Below are 19747 nucleotides of genomic sequence, written 5' to 3' on the forward strand. Positions count from 1 at the left end.
ACACTGAATAGCAGCCCTACCCCTGCCGAAAGCCCTGAGGCTGGGAAGCAGCATTTGAATCTCAGACCCCAAGCCCAGCTGGTAGGATCTGGAGGCTAAGTGGGTGTGAAGAGAATATTCAGAAGTCAAGTCACTGGCTGGGAAAATGCCCAGAAAAGGGAAAAAAAATAAGACTATAGAAGGTTACTTTCTTGGTGAACAGGTATTTCCTCCCTTCCTTTCTGATGAGGAAGAACAATACTTACCATCAGGGAAAGACACAGAAGTCAAGGTTTCTGTATCCCAGCCCACCCAATGGGCTCAGGCCATGGAAGAGCTCAAAAAGGACTTTGAAAATCAAGTTAGAGAGGTGGAGGAAAAACTGGGAAGAGAAATGAGAGACATACAAGTAAAGCATGAAAAGCAGATAAACACCCTGCTAAAGGAGACCCAAAAAAATGCTGAAGAAAATAACACCTTGAAAAATAGGCTAACTCAATTGGCAAAAGAGGTTCAAAAAGCCAATGAGGAGAAGAATGCTTTCAAAAGCAGAATTAGCCAAATGGAAAAGGAGGTTCAAAAGCTCAATGAAGAAAACAGTTCTTTCAAAATTAGAATGGAACAGATGGAGGCTAATGACTTTATGAGAAACCAAGAAATCACAAAACAAAACCAAAAGAATGAAAAAATGGAAGATAATGTGAAATATCTCATTGGAAAAACAACTGACCTGGAAAACAGATCCAGGAGAGACAATTTAAAAATTATGGGACTACCTGAAAGCCATGATCAGAAAAAGAGCCTAGAAATCATCTTTCATGAAATTATCAAGGAAAACTGCCCTGAGATTTTAGAACCAGAGGGCAAAATAAGTATTCAAGGAATCCACAGATCACTACCTGGAAGAGATCCAAAAAGAGAAACTCCTAGAAACACTGTGGCCAAATTCCAGAGTTCCCAGGTCAAGGAGAAAATATTGCAAGCAGCTAGAAAGAAACAATTCAAGTATTGTGGAAATACAACCAGGATAACACAAGATCTAGCAGCTTCTACATTAAGGGATCAAAGGGCATGGAATAGGATATTCCAGAAGTCAAAGGAACTAGGACTAAAACCAAGAATCACCTACCCAGCAAAACTGAGTATAATACTTCAGGGGAAAAAATGATCTTTGAATGAAATCAAGGACTTTCAAGCATTCTTGATGAAAAGATCAGAGCTGAAAAGAAAATGTGACTTTCAAACACAAGAATGAAGAGAAGCATGAAAAGGTAAACAGCAAAGAAAAGTCATAAGGGACTTACTAAAGTTGAACTGTTTACATTCCTACATGGAAAGACAATATTTGTAACTCTTGAAACTTTTCAGTATATGGGTACTGGGTGGGATTACACACATACACGCACACACACAAAGAGACAGAGTGCACAGAGTGAATTGAAGAGGATGGGATCATATCTTAAAAAAATGAAATCAAGCAGTGAGAGAGAAATATGTTGGGAGGAGAAAGGGAGAAATGGAATGGGGCAAATTATCTCTCATAAAAGAGGCAAGCAAAAGACTTCTTAGTGGAGGGAAAAAGAGGGGAGATAAGAGAAAAACATGAAGTTTACTCTCATCACATTCCACTAAAGGAAGGAATAAAATGCACACTCATTTTGGTATGAAAACCTATCTTACAATACAGGAAAGTGGGGGATAAGGGGATAAGCAGGGTGGGGGGGATGATGGAAGGGAGGGGATGGGGAGGAGAGAGCAATTTGAGGTCAACACTCATGGGGAGGGACAGGATCAAAAGAGAGAATAGAAGTAATGGGGCAGGATCAAAAGAGAGAATAGAAGTAATGGGGGACAGGATAGGATGGAGGGAAATATAGTTAGTCTTATACAACACGACTATTATGGAAGTCATTTGCAAAACTACACAGATATGGCCTATATTGAATTGCTTGCCTTCCAAAGGGAAGGGGTGGGGAGGGAGGGAGGAAGAGAAGTTGGAACTCAAAGTTTTAGGAACAACTGTCGAGTACTGTTCTTGCTACTAGGAAATAAGGAATACAGGTAAAGGGGTATAGAAAGTTATCTGGCCTACAGGGCAAAAGAGAAGATGGAGACAAGGGCAGAGAGGGATGATAGAAGAGAGAGCAGATTGGTGATAGGGGCAGTTAGAATGCTCGGTGTTTTGGGGTGGGGGGAGGGGGCAAAAGGGGAGAAAATTTGGAACCCAAAATTTTGTGAAAATGAATGTTAAAAGTTAAATTTAAAAAAAAAAATGCTAAAACTTGGCCCAGGAGAACAAAAAATCCTTTATCAAAAACCTAAATTGAGTTAACAAAGCAAGCCACTAAGCTACTAACCAACCAACAATAAACCAATAAACACTGCAGAAGCAAAAACAATAATGAAATTTATCTTTCTTTGAGGTTCTCTCCCTCCATTTATCTCACCTTGTTGTTGCTACTGGTTCTCAGGCCACTCCTTTTCTTTGGAAAGGAATTCAGTACCTGGCTCAACCTTCCTGGTCCTTCCCAATCTCATTCTCAGAGACTTCAATATTCACATGATGTCTGTGAAAGACTAGCTCCTCTGATCAATATGATGATCCAAGGCAATTCCGAAGGATACATGATGAAAAAATGCTATCTACCCCCAGAAAGAAAACTGATAAACTCTGAGTGCAAACTGAACTATAATTTTTTCATTTTATTTTTCTTGCTTGTTTTGTGTGACATGGCTAACATGGAAGTATGCTTTGTATGATTTCACATGTAAAATTGATGTCATATTGCTTGCTTTCTCAATGAGTAGAGAAGTAGCTGGATGGATTAGGAACTCAAAATTTAAAAGTAAAAAAGAATGTTTAAAATAAATGATACATTAAAAAAATTCATATTATGTTCCCTCAAACACTCTAGACTCCCCATTCATCAACATCCTCAACCCACATGCCCTGTCCAGGTCATACTCTGGGTGAAACCTTACACTACTCAAAACTGTTCAATCTCCACTCTGAAATTTGCATCTCTGATCAAAATGTCCTTTCTCCCCCCAAACAATCCCTTTTTTTGTTTTTCCTAACAACTCAACACCTCCAAGCAGAATCAAATCAATCAATAAACATTTATTAAGTTCCTATTATGTGCCAGGCACTGTGCTAAGAACTGGGGATACAAAAAGAGGCAAAAGACAGTCTCTGTCCTCAAGAAACAATCCAACAGGGGTGATAATATACAAACAAATATATACAAAGCAAGCTATGTTGTTGTGAAGTCACTTTTCAGTCATGTCCGACTCTTCATGACCCCATTTGAGATTTTCTTGGCAAAGATACTGGAGTGCTTTGTCATTTCTTTCTCTAGCTCATTTTACAGATGAAGAAATGTAGGTAAACAGGGTTAAATGACTTGCCCAGGGTCACGCTGCTAGTAAGTGTCTGAGGCCAGAATTGAACTCAGAAAAATGAGTTTCCCTGACTATCCACATTGACACCTAGCTGCCCTAAACAAGCTATATACAATATAAACAGGAAGAAAATAACACAGGGAAGGCTAGAATTAAGAGAGAATTGGGGAAGCCTTCTAGTAAAACAAGGGATTTTAGTTGGGACTTAAAGGAGGTCAGTAAGCAAGGGAAGTCCAGAAATAAAGTAGAGGACGGAGAGTGTTCCAGGCACGGGGACAGTCAAAGTAAATGCTCAGAAACAAGATGGAGTGTCTTGTTTTGGAAGAGCTAGGAGATCAATATCATTGGATTAAAGATTATGTGGCAGGGAAGACGGTGTAAGAAGACTGAAAAGGAAAGAGGGGGCTAAGTTATAAAGGATTTTGAATGCCAAAGTATTTTATATTTTATTCCAGAGGCATTAGTGAGATTTACTGAGTGGAAGGGTGACATGGTGAGACTTGCACTTCAGGAAAATCACTTTAGTGGCTAAATGGAGAATTGATTAGAGTGAGGAGAGACTTGAGACAGGCAGACTCACCAGAAGGCTACTGAACAATAATCTGCTGTGAAGTGATGACAGCCTGCACCAGAGTGGTGACAGTCTCAGAGGAGAGAAGGGGGCTTATACTAGAGAGGTTAACAAAGGTGAAATTGCCCAGCCTGGGCAACAGCTTGGATGTGGAGGGTGAGATTCCAGGATGAATAGTAATTTTCGAGCCTGACGAACTGGAAGGATGGTGATACCCTCTACAGTAACAGGAAAAGTCGGAGGTGGGGAAAATTTAGGAAGAAAGATACTGAGTTTTGTTTTGGAATACTGAGCTTAAGCTGTCTGTTGGACATCTAGAGGTGTCTGAAAAGCAGTTAGAGATACGAGACTGGAGGTAAGCAGAGAGTTGCAGGCAGGAAACGTAGATTTGAGAATTATCAGTATAGAACTCTTTTCTAACAAATACAATCCTAAAGTTAGTCTTCACCTTTCCTGTGTTTATACATGCCTTCTTGTTTATTCCCACTGTTTTGTCTTAATCTCTCCTGTCTATAGATCCTCTCCTCTTTGGTGATTTCGATAGTTGCCATGGGTTGATAATTGAATGCACATGACTTAAAAATGTGTGTGTATAATAAATACACATATGCATGTAAATATATACATGTGTGTATACATATATACATACATGGGTCCAAGTATACATAAATGTGTGTGCATATACACGTCTCCTGAACTCTAGTTCTATATTTTCAACTATTTGCTGGACATTCCTATATGGATGTCTGAGCAGCACCTCAAATTCAACATGGCCAAAATGGAATTTGTCACCTTCCTCCTCAATCCTGCTCCTCTTCCAAACATGCCTATTTTTTTGAGAACAACCACATTTTCCCAATCTTAAGGTTGAAACATCTGTATTATATTAAACTCTGTTATTCCTCACCCTCATATTTGAACGTCCAGTTAACAAGTCCTGTGGATTCTATTTCCACAACATCTTTTGCATTTATTCCCTTCTCTCTACTCTTAGAGCAATTCATCACTTCTCACCCAAACCATAACAGCCTCCTATTTCCATTTTAATAGTTTTCTGAAAGATCTCTAAACCACTCTATTAAGGCACAGATCAAAACATTTTAGTATCCCTCTCAAAAAAAGTGGCTCCAGTGCCTCTAGAATAAGATCTGAGTTCCTTGGCCCAGGATTTAAGGCAATCCAGAGTCTGGATCCAAGTTACCTTTCCAGATCTATTTCTCCTTATCCACTCTCAGGCACTCTGCATCTATAATTTAGCTAAGTGAGGTTACTATTTCCAGAACATTCCATTTCCTGCCTCCATCTATTTACACAAACTGTACCTGTCTGACTTCTCCCACTTCTCCACAAGTCTAGAATATACTCCCTCCTCAAAACCCTTACTTGCTTCAAACCTTAGCCAGCTCTTGGGGGCTACCTCCTTGATCTCTCCCTCCTTCAATTTACTGTCTACATGTTTTATACCCCCAAGAGAATGTAAACTCCTTCAGGAGGAAATATTATTTCAGTCATGTATTAGTATGACAAGTGTTAGTATGACAAGCACCTAACAGTCTCTTGAACATAGTAGGTGATTTCTTTTCCATATCTCTGCTATATACTTTTTAAATGATAATCTTACAAAGCTCCCAGTTATGGGATATGAAAGGAAAACTGATAGGGGAAAAAAATCCAAATCACCTTTTAAAAGTTTTAATTATTTTAAGGTAAAAAAATCAACAAATGTAGTTTTAGCACAGCGTACCTACTAGTACAGCTTGTTGGAACAAGAACCGCCAAACTCTGGGAAAATTAAAATGCCTCCTGGAGAGGAGGAAAAGTCTTACTAAACAAAAGCAGGGTTTCAAAACAGATGACTTGTCAAAAGGGGAACATGAGACCCTCATCTGAAACTTGAGAAATGTTTTGAGAACAGGATGTCTCAGGAAGGGGGTGGTGAGTTAAAGCCTCATGATCAGAGAGCCAGGTCATTTACCTTGGTTGATTTCAGCACGAGTAGGACCCAAGTTTTTCTTCTGCTGGGCATTTTTGGCAAGAAGCGTATGCTTGTCATCATTTCCAGTGTCAAGCTCTGATATTGTGACAGCCAGAATCCTGCAGAAGTTAGCAAGCTGCTGCTGATCAAAACTGGAGACTAAAGAAGCAAGGTTGGGGATGTCCTCTAACCGGATCATCTCCTGCAAAAAACACAAAAGAAGTTTTTCCCAGATACTCTTACTTTATAGAGCAAACCAGAAAACTCTGATTTTTTTTTTTTTTTTTTTAGGGTAAAGGTATACATACTCTCTGCTTTTCTGCCAAACAGTGATCCACTAGGAGGAGAAATTCTGACTAAGGGGGAAGTAAGTATAAGAAGGGGAAGTACTGACAGAACAATCTCGCTTTTACTGTGTATGGAAAAGGGTATGCTGATAGCCACTAGTATTCAGTAGCTCTTGGCCATGGCCCACTTCCAATCAGAAATGTCTCTGCCCCATTCATTTTGATTCTTCTATGCAACATGGTAATGTGAAAATGTGTTTAATGAGAATGTACGAGTAGAACCCATATAAGATTGCATGCCATCTCAAGGAGGGAGTGGGAAAGGAGGGGAAGAAAATTTAAGACTTATGGAAATGATTGATGAAAACTGAAAAGAAATAAATTACTTTTTAAAAATGTCTCTGCCAGCAACTTTTTTTAATTAAATTTTTTTCCTAACAAAGATCCACTTTTTCTCTCTCCCATTTCCTCTTCCTCCCACTGAGAAGACAAAGAAATCAAAATACATAGAGTCAAGCAAAATAAATTTCTGCTTTGTGTGCCAGCACCTTTCAACCAGAGCCCCTCTCTGTAGCCTACAACATCTGAAATGTCACTAAGTCACAGGCCAGATTTCCTCTGTGTGGTACTTGGGTTTTAAAAGTTGGCATTTCACGTTTAATTTTATTTTCCCACCTTAGCAAAAGAAGGTAGACGAAAGGGGAGAAAACAATCTCAGATAACGGAAAGAAGAATGTTGTGTATCCATGGCCTTTGGCTATTAAGTTCTGCCCTGAATTTGCAGCCTCTGTGATATGATGAGGATGATGAGCAGGAAAATAATGGGCTATAGAGGGATGAGAAGAAAGATCAATATGGAAAAAAAATCCAAATCACCTTTTAAAAGTCAAAAAAATTTTTAAGGAGAAAAAACTAAAGTTGTGTTTTTCACAATATAAATAACTAACCAAAAAGATTTATTTACTTCATTCAGATTTAGCTATCCCTGAAAACATGGTCTAGGGCAAGAGTTCTTGACATGGTAGACTGATATCAGACAAGGCTGAAAGCTAGGCTCCTCCTGCCATGAAGGGAGAAGGATTGTTTCTTGCTGCTTTTTGTACAAAGTGAGAGAAATGGAAAGGAAAACTGGTTTGGGAAAAAAAAAATCCAGATCACCTTTTAATTGTTTTAAGGGAAAAATCAAACAGTGTGGTGCACAGTGTACCTAATTAGTAGACTTAGCTTTTTATAACAGAAACCTCCAAACTCTAGAAGAATTAAGATGCTCTCCTGGAAGGGAGAAAAAGCCTTCTTGAACAAGGCAGGCTTTCAAAATACATGAGGGTTGACGAAGAAGGAATAGTGAGTGCCTCAGCCAGTCACTTGAGACTAAGGTTTTAGCATGATCCTTTCCTTCCTTGCTCAGGTGCCAAAGAACATAAGAGGACTCTGAAGTATCTTTATTTAAAAAATCACAGAACATTAGCACCAGAATGGTTTTAGGACAATTTTCTCTTTTTGTGAATGGAGAAACAAATGCAAAGAAATAAAGAGAAATTACTTAAGGTTACATAATGAGTAAGTGACAGAGGTGCATGAGAACCCAAGTCTTCTGATTCCCTCGCTAGTGCTTCTTACCACACCACAGATGCCTCTCTTTAGGTCTTTCCCCCTCACTTTATCTACTCCTCCCTTTTCATAAGCTGGAAAAAATAAATGGTAAAGAAGAATAAAGCCCTTTCATTAAAGATACAATGTACTAGCCTGGGGCCCTTTGTAAAAGGATGAGTACACACACACACACACACACACACACACTCATATGAAGCTTGGGTCAAGACAATTAGCCATTTGTGCTTCATCACACCAGAACAAAGGACCAGGCCTAGCGAGAATTCAGCAGGGACAATGAAAGGGGAGCCTGGTTGAAAAACAGGAAAACAGGGTAAAGAGGACTAGGAAAGAGGAGCACACAGATCTCTTACCATCAAATAATAACCACAACCTACCCACATATTCCCTTCTGTGTACCTCAGTACTAATAAGAGGAAATCTGTTCATTGAAGATGTCATGTACAGGAGACTGTGGGCCCCAAATCAAGAGGCATGCACAAAATTTGTCAAGAGTCAGAAAATGGTCCCCTATGAAACTGGAGCTAAGAAACAATATAAAATGGGTGCAATTAAGTTATCTAGAAGTAATCCACTCTAAGAGGCATCTGGGTTACTAGAAAGGCATATCTATCATAGTAAACTGGCATCCTGATTTATAAATTAGTCTCTCATGGCTTTAGATATGATGAGTCAATTCTCCTGGTCATTCCTAGATGAATTTTAAAAACCGAGTTCTTAAAATTATAAAGCTAAACATTTAGTGATTCCCACTCAGATTAAGAAACTCCATGAACTAACCTCTCATTCAATGATGACAAATAAATCTCAAACTCATTAGGCTGGTATTCAAAGTCCTCCACAAACTGATACTATCCTGCTTTTCTATAGAGAGACAGTTGTATCTTTGATTTTGCCATCAACCACAGGATTCCACCTCCATATTCATGAACTCTGAAATTCCTTATCTGACTGAAGCTTTTTATCATTTCATCTTTCCCTAAGCCTTATGATCCATAGCTTGACACTCTTCTTCACTGAGATTTTCATTCCCTTTCTCTCAGATCTTTCCCAAGTCATCATTCTTACACTGACTACACCACCTCCTCCTTCCTTATCTTGACCCCTTGATGAACCAGTTCAACCCTACACTTCTACTCTTGAATCCCTTGTTCTTTGTTCATTCAGCAAGAGCACCTCCTCCCCTCATCTTGCATCACTCAGATATCTTCCATGACTACTCCCCGTCCCTCTTCACTCCTGTATCAAATGAAGAGGTGGTGGTCCTTTTTTGTTTTTGTATTTTTCTTTTGTGAGGTAATTGGGGTTAAATGACTTGCCCAGGATCATATTTTTCAAGGCCATCCTAACTAAAAGCAGCTTTGATCCCATTCCCTCTCATCTTTTACAGCAAATTGTCCTCCCTATCATCCCTAGTCCCCTTCTAATCTTCAATCTCTCCCTCTTTATAGGTTCCCTCTCTGCTACCTACAACATGCCCAAGTTTCCTCCATCCTTAAAAATCTTCAGTCGGTCTGACCAACCCCACTAGCTATCTTCTCACAAGTCTTCTCCCTTTCTCTCAGCTACGCTCCTTGACAAAGCTGTCAACACTAAGTGCCTCCATTTTCTTTATTTCACTCTCAGTCTTCTGCAATCTGACTTCTGATTTCATCATTTAATTCGAATTACTCTCTCCAAAGTTGCCGATGATCTCTTAATTGTCAAATCTACTGGTCTTTTCTCAATTATGATCCTCTACAGCATTTCCTCTCCAGGTTTTTGTGACACTGCTCTCCCTTGGCTCTCCTCCTACCTGACTATTCTTTCTCAGTCTCTTTTGTTGTATCTTCATTGATATCACACTCTCTAACTGTGGGTTCCACTTTAATGCTCTCTTCTGAGCCCACTTCTCTTTTCCTTTTACACTGCATAATTCAGTGACCACACTGACTCCCACTGGTTCAATTATTACCTCTGAAGATGATTCCCACAACTATATACCAGTACTAGTCTCTCCTTAGCTATAGTCCCCAATCATCAACTACCTTTTGAACACCATGAACTGGATGCCCTGTAGGCGTCTTAAACCCAACATGTCCAAAACAGAACTCATTATCTACTCTTCTACACTTTCCTATTACTGCCAAGAACATCACGATCCTCCCCATCACTCAGGTTCTCAGCTGCAGTGCTAACCTCTACTCCTTGCTCTCACTGATCCCGCACAATCTACTGCCAAACCTCCCTAGTTCTATCTTCACAATGATTCCCATATACTTTCTCTCCATTCACACAGTTAGTGGCCCTACTCAGGCCTTTATCACCTTTCTACTTGATCTGACTGCCTACTTCCATCCATCCTCCACCTTACTACCAAAATGATTTTCCTTAAGTGCAAATCAGACCAAACTCTAATAATTCCCTGATTACCTCCTCAAATACAAAATCCTGGTCAGCTCTTAAACCTATTCAGAAGACTTACATGAACTGATGCCCAAGGAAATAAGCAGAACCAGGAGAACATTGTACACACAGTAACAACAATATTGTAAGATGATCACAATTATGAATGACTTAGCTATCCTCAGCAGCAAAATGATTCAAGACTATTCTGAAGGAATTATGAAAAATGATATCCACCTCCAGAGTTGGAATAAAGATAGAAGCATATTTTTTGAAACTTTATTATTCTATTTTTTATTTGTATTTTCTTTCGCAACATGGTTAACATGGAAATGTTTCACACGACTGCACGTGTATAATCTATATCAAACTGCTTGCTCTCCAAGGAAGGAGGAGAGGGAAGGAGAGAGAGAATTTGGAACTCAAATTTTTAAAAAATGAGCAATAAAAATTTCGGTTTATATGTAATTGGGAAAACAATTTAATTAAAAAAAAAGCTCTTCAGAACCTGTTCCTTTGCTACTTTTTCAATCTTCTTATACTTTACTCTCCTCCCTACTTACTAAAATGTAACCCTATCCAGTGCAGAAAGCAGAGATAGTCGATGCATCCTTCTCAGCTCATAATGTAATAAAATTTATATGTAATAAAAGGTCATGGAAAGATAAATCAAAAATTGGAAACTAAATAATCTAATCCTAAAGAAGGAGTGGGTTAAACAACAAATCACAGAAACAATCAACAACTTCATTTAGGAGAATGACAATAATGAGACAACCTACCAAATCTTATGGGATACTGCAAAAGCAGTTCTTAGGGGAAGTTTTATATCTTTAAATGCCTACATGAATAAAATAGAGAAAGAGGAGATCAATGAATTCAGCATGCAGCTGAAAAAGCTAGAAAAAGAACAAATTGAAAATCCCCAAGTAAATACCAAACTAGAAATAGTGAAAACCAAAGAAAAGATTAATAAAATTGAAATTAAGAAAACTATTGAACTAATAAATAAAACTGAGTTGGTTTTATGAAAAACCAATACAATTGACAAACCTTTGGTCAATTTGATTAAAAAAACAAGAAAACTAAATTATCAATACCAAAAATGAAAAGGGTAAACTAACCTCCAATGAGGAGGAAATTAAAACAATAATTAGAAATTACTTTACCCAACTATATGCCCCAAAATTCAACAATCTAAATGAGAAGGATGATTATTTAAAAAAATATAAATTGCCCAGATTAACAGAAGAGGAATGTGAATACTTAAATAACTCCATCTCAGAAAAAAGAAATTGAACAAGCCATCAATAAACTCCCTAGGAAAAAATCTCCAGGGCCAGATGGATTCACAAGTGAATTCCATCAAACATTTAAAGAACAGTTAATTACAATACTACAGACTATTTGGGAAAATTGGAGAAGGAGTCCTCCCAAATTCTTTTTATGGTACAAATATGGTTCTGATAACTAAACCAGGAAGAGCCAAAACAGAGAAAGAAAATTATAGACCAATTTCTCTAATGAATATAGATGCAAAACTTTAAAATAAGATTTTAGCAAAAAGAATAAAATGTAGCCCTAATGGCTTACTAGCTATTTCTCAAACCTTATCTCCTATCTGTGACTTTATCCTGGCTGTCCTTTGTGCCTTGAAATGTTCTGACTTCTCAATGCTGCCTCTTAACTTCCTCGGCTTCCTTCAAAACTCACTTAAACTCCACCTTTCCAGAGCCATCCTCCCATTATCTAAGTTTCTACTGCCTTCCTCTCTCAGTCTGCCTTCCATCAACTTGTAGGTACCTAGTTTTCATGTTGTTCTCCCTTATTAGAATATTACCTCCCTGAAGGTAGGACTATTTTTGTGTTTCTTTTTATGCCCAGCACTTAACACAGCTCCTGACACTTAATAAGTGCTAGCTGACTGACTTTCTGGCCTTATCTCTAATAGCTTTCTGCTCCACTACAGGAGCTCTAAACAATCCCTTGTATATATTCAGAACTTTCCAACCTCTAAACATTTGCTCACATTGTTTCCCTATGCCTAGAATACCATTTATGCCTTCCTCTCCATCCTTTTCTTTTATAATTCTAGGTAACTTTTTTTTGAAGCAGTATGATATAATGGAAAACATGTTGGATTCAAAATTACAAGACCTGGGTCTACAATCCAACTCTGCTACTTTCTTCCCATGAAATCTTAAGCACATCACTCAACCTCTCTATCCTTCAGTTCCTCATTTAGAAAATGAGAGGATTGAACAACTCCAAAATCTATGATCCATAATCCTATGATTTAGTTCCTGGCACTGTATTTTAAGGAAATTTGAGGAGAAAGAGAACACTTTTGTCTGGGAAGAAATTACATATATGGTAGTAGCTGAACTGAGCCTTTCAAGGCAGAAGATGAGAACAAAGTGAATTCCAGAAATCTGGAGTATGGCCTACATGAATGCAATAGAGGTAGGAGATGGAACTCTGAATTTGGGGAACAGCTTCTAGATCAGTTTGGTTGGTGCACTGTGTGTGTGACCCTACCCATCTTTCAAATGCTAACTCCAATGTCAGCTCTTCCATGAAATAAAAACAATAACAGCTAACATTTATATAGTGTTTACTATGTACCAGACACCGTGCTAAGTGCTTTATGATTAATATCTCATTTGATCCTCAACAACCCTGGAAGGTAAGTGCTATTATTGTTCCTATTTTATAATTGAGGAAACTGAGGTAAATAAAGGTTAAGGGACTTACCCAGGGTTAAATGTCTAAGGCCACATTTGAACTTAGTTTTCCTGATTCAAGGCCTAGTACTCTACCCTCTGTGCTACCTAACTACCCAATATAAATGAAAGAAATAAAAGTAATCTTTTCTTCTTCTGATATTGCATAGCTCTTTGTGGCTCTCTTGTGCTATTATTAAAAGAGGAAATAACAAGAGTACTAGATTTGGAATCAGGAAGATGTGGTTCAAGTTCCACCTCAGACCCACACCAGTTTTGCAAATATGAAGAGTAAGTCATTCAAACTCTCTTTACCTTGGTTTCCTAGATGGAGTCCAAGATCTGTTTCAGCTCTAAATTTGTGCTCCCACAATCCTGAGTCTCTAAACCTCTCAAAGGCTCAAGTACCTCCCTAAGACTTGTTAGCTAAGTTGCAGAGAGTTTGGTGAAGGGAGCTTCCACACCAGGAATTCCCTATGTCCAGAACATCCGAGAGCTTCCAAGCATGGTAGTCATGGTCAGCTAGCATTTAACAGATGTTGGCTGACGAGTTTTGTTTGACCTAGGAAAGCGTGTGTGGCATAAACTTTCTGTTAGAGCACAAGCATCCTGAGAATAGGGACCATGTCTTAGCTAGCTCTGATCCACCCAAGCTCGGCACTCAATACAGTGTGTAGCACATAGTACGCACTCAATAAATAAACAAATGAACAAATTACCTCAGCACCATACTGTAGTCTAATGATCAACGCCAAAGAGATGGTCAATCTTGAGACAAAACTCACCTTTTTAACACCCAGAATATCTTCGATGAGGGTTGCGGTCTGTAAAAATGTCTTCCTATTTGTCATCAGTGTAAACAAGAAGAGGACAAAGTCATTTCTTTCTGCCAAACGCTTTGTAACTCCATCAGTCTGTTAAAAGGAAATGAGAAATGTTGGCTAAAGTACAGCCACAATGGATAAAGGTGGTGATGCCAACATACTCTTGCTAGATACACATGGTCAACTCCACCAAAATGTACTTAGACTACGTTGCAAACAAGTATAGCCAGCTTAGCTAGGATGCCACACATATACTTCCTCATCATTGATAAAATGCTCCCTACATGATCAAGTTCAAGTCCCATTAGATGAGATACAACACCTCCAATATAAAAAACTGTTATCCTCAGGCAGAGTCCCATATCAGGGTCATAATGCTATTAATTTTTCTTTAGTTCTCCTCCCAACAAGATGTACGAATAATTCCATATGTCAAGGAGACCTGAAATCTTTTAAGAAAATTTAGTCAAATACATAAATAAAGAAATTCTGTTCAGTGAGAATTCTCAAATGGAAAATATGCTTCAATCTAGGGAATAGGATTAAGTTAAGCAAAGAGTCAAAAGGCAAGAGTATCAATGAAGAGTACACATCTTTAAGGATTATAATGTTAAAACACTTAGGGTGCCAGCAAGAAGAATGAAGAGAGATGGTACAATATAAGGAGACAGGAAGGCAAAAGGAAAAGAGCACTGAAAGTACTTCTCAGGCCTGGCTTCTATCTTAGGGTCTGCCACTTGGTTATATGACAAACCCTATCTTCCCTATCTTCTCATCTGAAAAGCAGGGTTAATAGCTACAGCCTTGTTCATCTTAAAGGGTTTTTGTGAGGGTCAAGTGAGGTAATGCATGTTGAAAATCTCTCTATAAAGGCACAGTATCATTAAAGAATAGTAATAATAATAGCAAAAATAACAAGGCAAATAAACTCAACCATATTTATTTTCCATTTAGTGGTCTCCTTGGGTGAGGCAAAGGCACTCACATTGTTTTTCCATCTAACAATTCTACTGTTACGAGTAAGGAAGACAATTCATAAATCAACCAAAACCATGGGAACTCCTGAAGAACTAGGAACCAAAGATAACATTCCCAATATCTTCCCAAGCTTAGGCATATTCTAAAGAAAAAGATCAAAACTCAGGATCATGGAAGCTGATGGACTTTCATTGATAGACATGGGAAATAACTGTCACCTGACTCCAATGAATTTTGATGTCTCCTGAAAATATAAAGTGACTAATTTACAAAAATACCATATGTTGATTTGGGCCAAAGGACTAGAAAAGTCCTTCTTGCCAATTTATCAATGAAGCAAAAATCAGGGTCCTCAAAGCAGAAATACTTACACAAATACATGTATTATACAAGATGCTTAAACAGTCCTTAGTCAGATCATCACTTACTGAAAGAAAAAAAAATAATAACTGGTTATTAATACTGGAATGAATCACTTTAATAAGAGATTAGGCAAGAATGGAGGTTAACCATAATACCAAAATTAAACTTTCTTTTTTTTATCAGCTGCAAAACTCAAAATCCAAAGGGGGTCAAATATGGCTGTGAATAGTAAAGTACATTTTGAAATAAACATATGCACAAACCCCAGTAACCATTAACATCATGCTGTTATCACTTTGAGGACAGGTACTGTTTCATTTTTGTCTGTATTCCCAGTACCCAGCACATAGAAGGCAATTAATAAATGCTTACTTAGTAACAAAAGGTATTTTCTTCTCTCTCTCTCTTTTTCTCTCTCTCTGATCCCCATGAACAGTCTACCTAATGCAAGTTATATCTAATTCTGTGCCAAATGTCTTAATCCATAATCTCAGAACCTTTGTTCTCACCACTACCCTGTGCTAGAGTGTGGCCTACGTGGCAGGTAAGGAAATCCCTCTAGATATTTGCTCTTAAGAGAAATTGTGCCAATACTTCTGAATGAAATAAAGAATTTTAATCCTCTAGGAATTCATGGTCTTTTAGAGTAGACACCAAATCTCAAGCCCTGGTCTTTTCTATCATAGCCTTCACTTACTAGAGGAAGGAGCATTAGGGAGCTGGTCAAAGAACGCACAGACCTGACATAATACTGGGCTGAGAGATGTCACTTCACAATAACATCTTCAAGGCATTTTAAACTGACTCCACTGTAACTCTGCAAGATTACCAGAGATATAAATAAGATGGACAATGACCAGCTGATGAGTGATAAGTCCCAATATTAATTCCCCTTACAGTCAGTCAACTTCTCGTTACAATTTTGATATTATTCCTCTTGAACTACTTCCTGTAATGTGATTTTTACAAAGCCAGTGACTGAGGTTAGGTGGGGAATGTCTACATCATAAGATGTATAGAAACTCAAACCAGCATTGGTCCACAGTACCACTCACTTCCCTAGAGTATCAGCAACAGCAGTAAAGAACTTCCAAAAAAAGAAAACTACATCCTTCCCACAGGGCCTCTCTAAATTTCTCCCTTTTTCACAATTCAATATTTCTGTTTGGGGTATATGACCTAATGTCTTTTTACCCTCAAATCTTCGCCTTCTAGACCTATGCAAGCACTAAGTATTACACTAGAGGGTTTAAGGAGATGAAAATGAAATGTGATGTTTACTTCAGTCTGCTTGTTCAGAAATGGATACTCAACAGAGGAATATATTTGCCTTCAGCCCTTGGTGTAGTGTTTGTTTTAATTCAGAAAAGGACTAAATGGAAAGACTTAAATGAATGCTGACAGCCACTTCTAGCATAAGCTACTTCCATGTCAACTATTGCTACTGCTTCCTTTGAAGAAAACTGGAGTGCTCACAGTCAGTAAGACCAGGCTTCAACATTACCCTAGTGACTCAAAGTCTCCCCACTAAGTCGGCTCCTTTAGGAACCCCTGTGCTAGTAAAAAAAAAAAAAAATATCTGTCTACAATAAGCGGAAACAGGAAGCCAGCCTTACAGGCCTTATTTTTTCTGCTAGACTATAAAGCAAACCCATTAACTCAATCCTTTAGCCACTCCACGTGGCCAAAATAAGTCTTTCAGCAGAGCACAATCCAGGGTACAGTCCGACCACTTACAAAACCTTCTTTTCAAGTCTCATCTTCCTTTAGGGGGAATATTCCTTTAGGAATATTCATTGATCTGAATATATTCCTAGCCCCACATGCAAACCAAAAAGAACCTACAGTAAAACCTTCTTATAAAGATACTTGTTTCACCTCAGACTCATTTCTGAGATGAAACAGTCACAGGACTGACATGTCACACCCTTGTTCAAAAGCCATCAGTAACTCTCTACTGCCACTAGGACAAAATATAGATTTCTGGGCTTAGCATTTGAAAAGCTCTCCACAACTTAGCTCCAATCCACTCCTTCAGTCTTACTTTATATTGCCCCATGTTCCAGTCCCTATCTATACAACTGTCTGTCTCTACAATTTACACAGGCTATCCTATATGCCTGGAACACCCTCTTCCTCATTTTGGTCTTTGAGAATCCTTAACTCCCTCCAAGGCTTAGTTCAAGTGTTACCTACTCTGGAAGGCCTTCCAAGACGGCCACAGGGGTCAGCTCTTGCTCCAATCCAACTCTCCTAGCATTTTCATCTGTCTCCTTGGCTACTCAATCACTCCTCATACTGTATTATATTTACCTGCACTCGTTATGGTAGAACTGGGAGCAGGGCCTCTCATCTTTGTTTCTGAGTCCCCAGCATCAAATACATGTCTTATTCATAGTAGGCACTGTAATAATTTGTTGGATTATAGTCTGTGTCAAACTCTATCCTCCACAGCAACTGATGTTGTTGTTTTTGATTTTAAAAGTTTGCAAAGCTTTTTGCAAAGCAAAGCACATACATTCTCGCCCTTGAACTCTCACAAAAACCATATGATTTAAATACTATAGGCGTATCAGTCCCATTTTACAGATAAGGAAAGTGAGGCTCTCAGAAGTTAAGTAATCTGTCCATGGTAACGTAGCTAATGTCAGAAGTAAGATCTGAACTAGGGTTTCCTGACTCCAAGTCCGGGGTATTATATAATATCTCATGTTGTCTTTACATATGTACATAGTAATTAATATACGAGAAAACAACAATTAATTAACCAATATACTTAGGGAACACAGTAGCCAGAGCAGAAAATCTGATTAACTCAATTTTCTAGTAACTGATAAAGTGAAAAGAAATGTGGGCTTGAAGTCATGAAGCTGAAGTTTAGTTCTGGCTTTTCCATTATATTGTTGAATAACTGAGCAAATACTTTCCTTCTCTGGGCCTCAGTTTCTTCTTCTATCAGATTAAGGGGCTAGACTGAAGGATCTGATGTGCCTGTCAATGCTAACAGCTGACCATGCTATGCAGGACAGGGTTTTCCGATCATGTGGGATACAAGAGTTGAAACCCACAGTTCCATATTTCAGCTCTATCAGCTGCTACACAATCTCTTCTAAGGACCTGCATCTATGGGGAAAGAAAATCAATTTTTTACTTTTAAATTCTGAATAGTTACTCCTATTACCTACAAATACTATTGACTGTCAAAACACCTTTCTTTTCCTGAGACAATACAGCCAGGGTTTAAGAGTAATGGAGTCTTCCTAACACATGAACAGAAGTCTCCCAGGGAGTCAGAGAGGCTAAGGTGTTAGGATTTTAGAACTGATATGGGGGAAAGCACAACAAACAAGGGCTTAAGAGACAAGGATGGGCTCACTTACTTTTCTGTTTCTTTTTCTGAGTAGTAAGTGTAGGTCTCATAAGAATTTCCACAAGGAGCTATTAAAAAAAGAATTGAATTAAATCTACAAAGTAATTTCAAAGTACAAGTTATGGCCTAGTGCTGTCTGAGTCAGGTCAGGGCTCAATTTGCTCTTCCCAAGACTTTTAAGACCCTCCCACACATATCCAAGGACATAAAAGAGGCAGCACAATGAAATAACAATAATCCATCACATTTGTTTCATGTTTTACAATTTATACTTTTAGATCTGTTAAGTCATTTGATCCTCATAACAACTCTATGAGAGAAGCAGAGCAGAGAAAAATAATCCTCAATTTTATAAATAACAGAACCAAGACTCATAAAAGTACAGTGACTTGACCAAGATTATTGGACTAATAAGGGGAATCAGAAAAGGCGAATCCTAGTTCCAACTCTACCAATAAGTAAGATGCATGACATTAAGTAGGTCACTGACCCTCTAGGCAACTCAGTAGCCTCCTTTATAAAATGAGAATATTTCAGACTAGATTATTTCTGTGATGCCTACTGTAAGTTCTCGTTTCTGCTTTCACAGTGATACACAATGCTACAATTATGGTCAAAGGCATATATAGCCTGCATCAACCGTAATTATAAAATCACCATTCACTCCCTACTCATGCCCCTCTCCATTCTTATCTGCTGCAGTCCCTCTCTTCAACATACAGCTCAAATGCTGGCTCAGCCTGTAAGGCTGGACTAGGTCACAGCTCCCTTCTTTGACATTTTAGCACTCTCCCCTTAAATTGCACTTGTCATGTTTTAATCTGTTATCAAGCCTCTCTGTGTTACATGTTTTCTTTACCCTATCAGATTATAACCTCTTTGAAAGCAGGGGCTGTATCTTACTCATCTCTGTATCCCCACCTGGGCCTAGTACAATGCACTGAACATAACTGAACATAGCAGGAGCTTAGTATACATGTAATAAATGATCCAAGAGGATTTGCTTCTGCACTATTCCCCCCTCAGCTTAGCTCAGACAAATTCCTTGGGCTCAGAATTTTAACTTCCACTCTAGTAGACAAATCAACATTCCTGAGATTGCTCCAAAGATGGATTTAGCAAAGCAGCTCCAATACCCTGAGATGAGAGAGAGCTATGGCAATTAGTTGCAGACTAACATTAGAGAGTATCTTCAAAAGCAGGCAGCTGATTCAGCAAGGAGGCTCAGCAAGAAAGAGACTACTGAGAGAAGGTCAGAGAAGTACATACCGATCTG

The 19747-nt window shown here is 38.5% G+C and overlaps 1 protein-coding gene across 3 annotated transcripts in view; it reads right to left on the bottom strand.

Moving 5' to 3' along the window:
- The window catches only part of TRPC4AP (transient receptor potential cation channel subfamily C member 4 associated protein), an 83514-nt gene that overhangs the window by 44060 nt on the left and 19707 nt on the right, over window positions 1–19747 (bottom strand). For all 3 annotated transcript variants that reach the window (XM_072631339.1, XM_072631340.1, XM_072631341.1), the window contains 4 exons: window positions 18482–18539; window positions 15110–15165; window positions 13722–13850; window positions 5928–6129 (listed from right to left, as the gene is read on the bottom strand). In XM_072631339.1, coding sequence (XP_072487440.1) covers window positions 5928–6129; window positions 13722–13850; window positions 15110–15165; window positions 18482–18539 — 445 coding nt within the window. The remainder of the gene's footprint in view (window positions 1–5927; window positions 6130–13721; window positions 13851–15109; window positions 15166–18481; window positions 18540–19747) is intronic.

Source organism: Notamacropus eugenii, chromosome 1 (assembly GCF_028372415.1).
Source record: "Notamacropus eugenii isolate mMacEug1 chromosome 1, mMacEug1.pri_v2, whole genome shotgun sequence".
Taxonomy (NCBI): Eukaryota; Metazoa; Chordata; class Mammalia; order Diprotodontia; family Macropodidae; genus Notamacropus; species Notamacropus eugenii.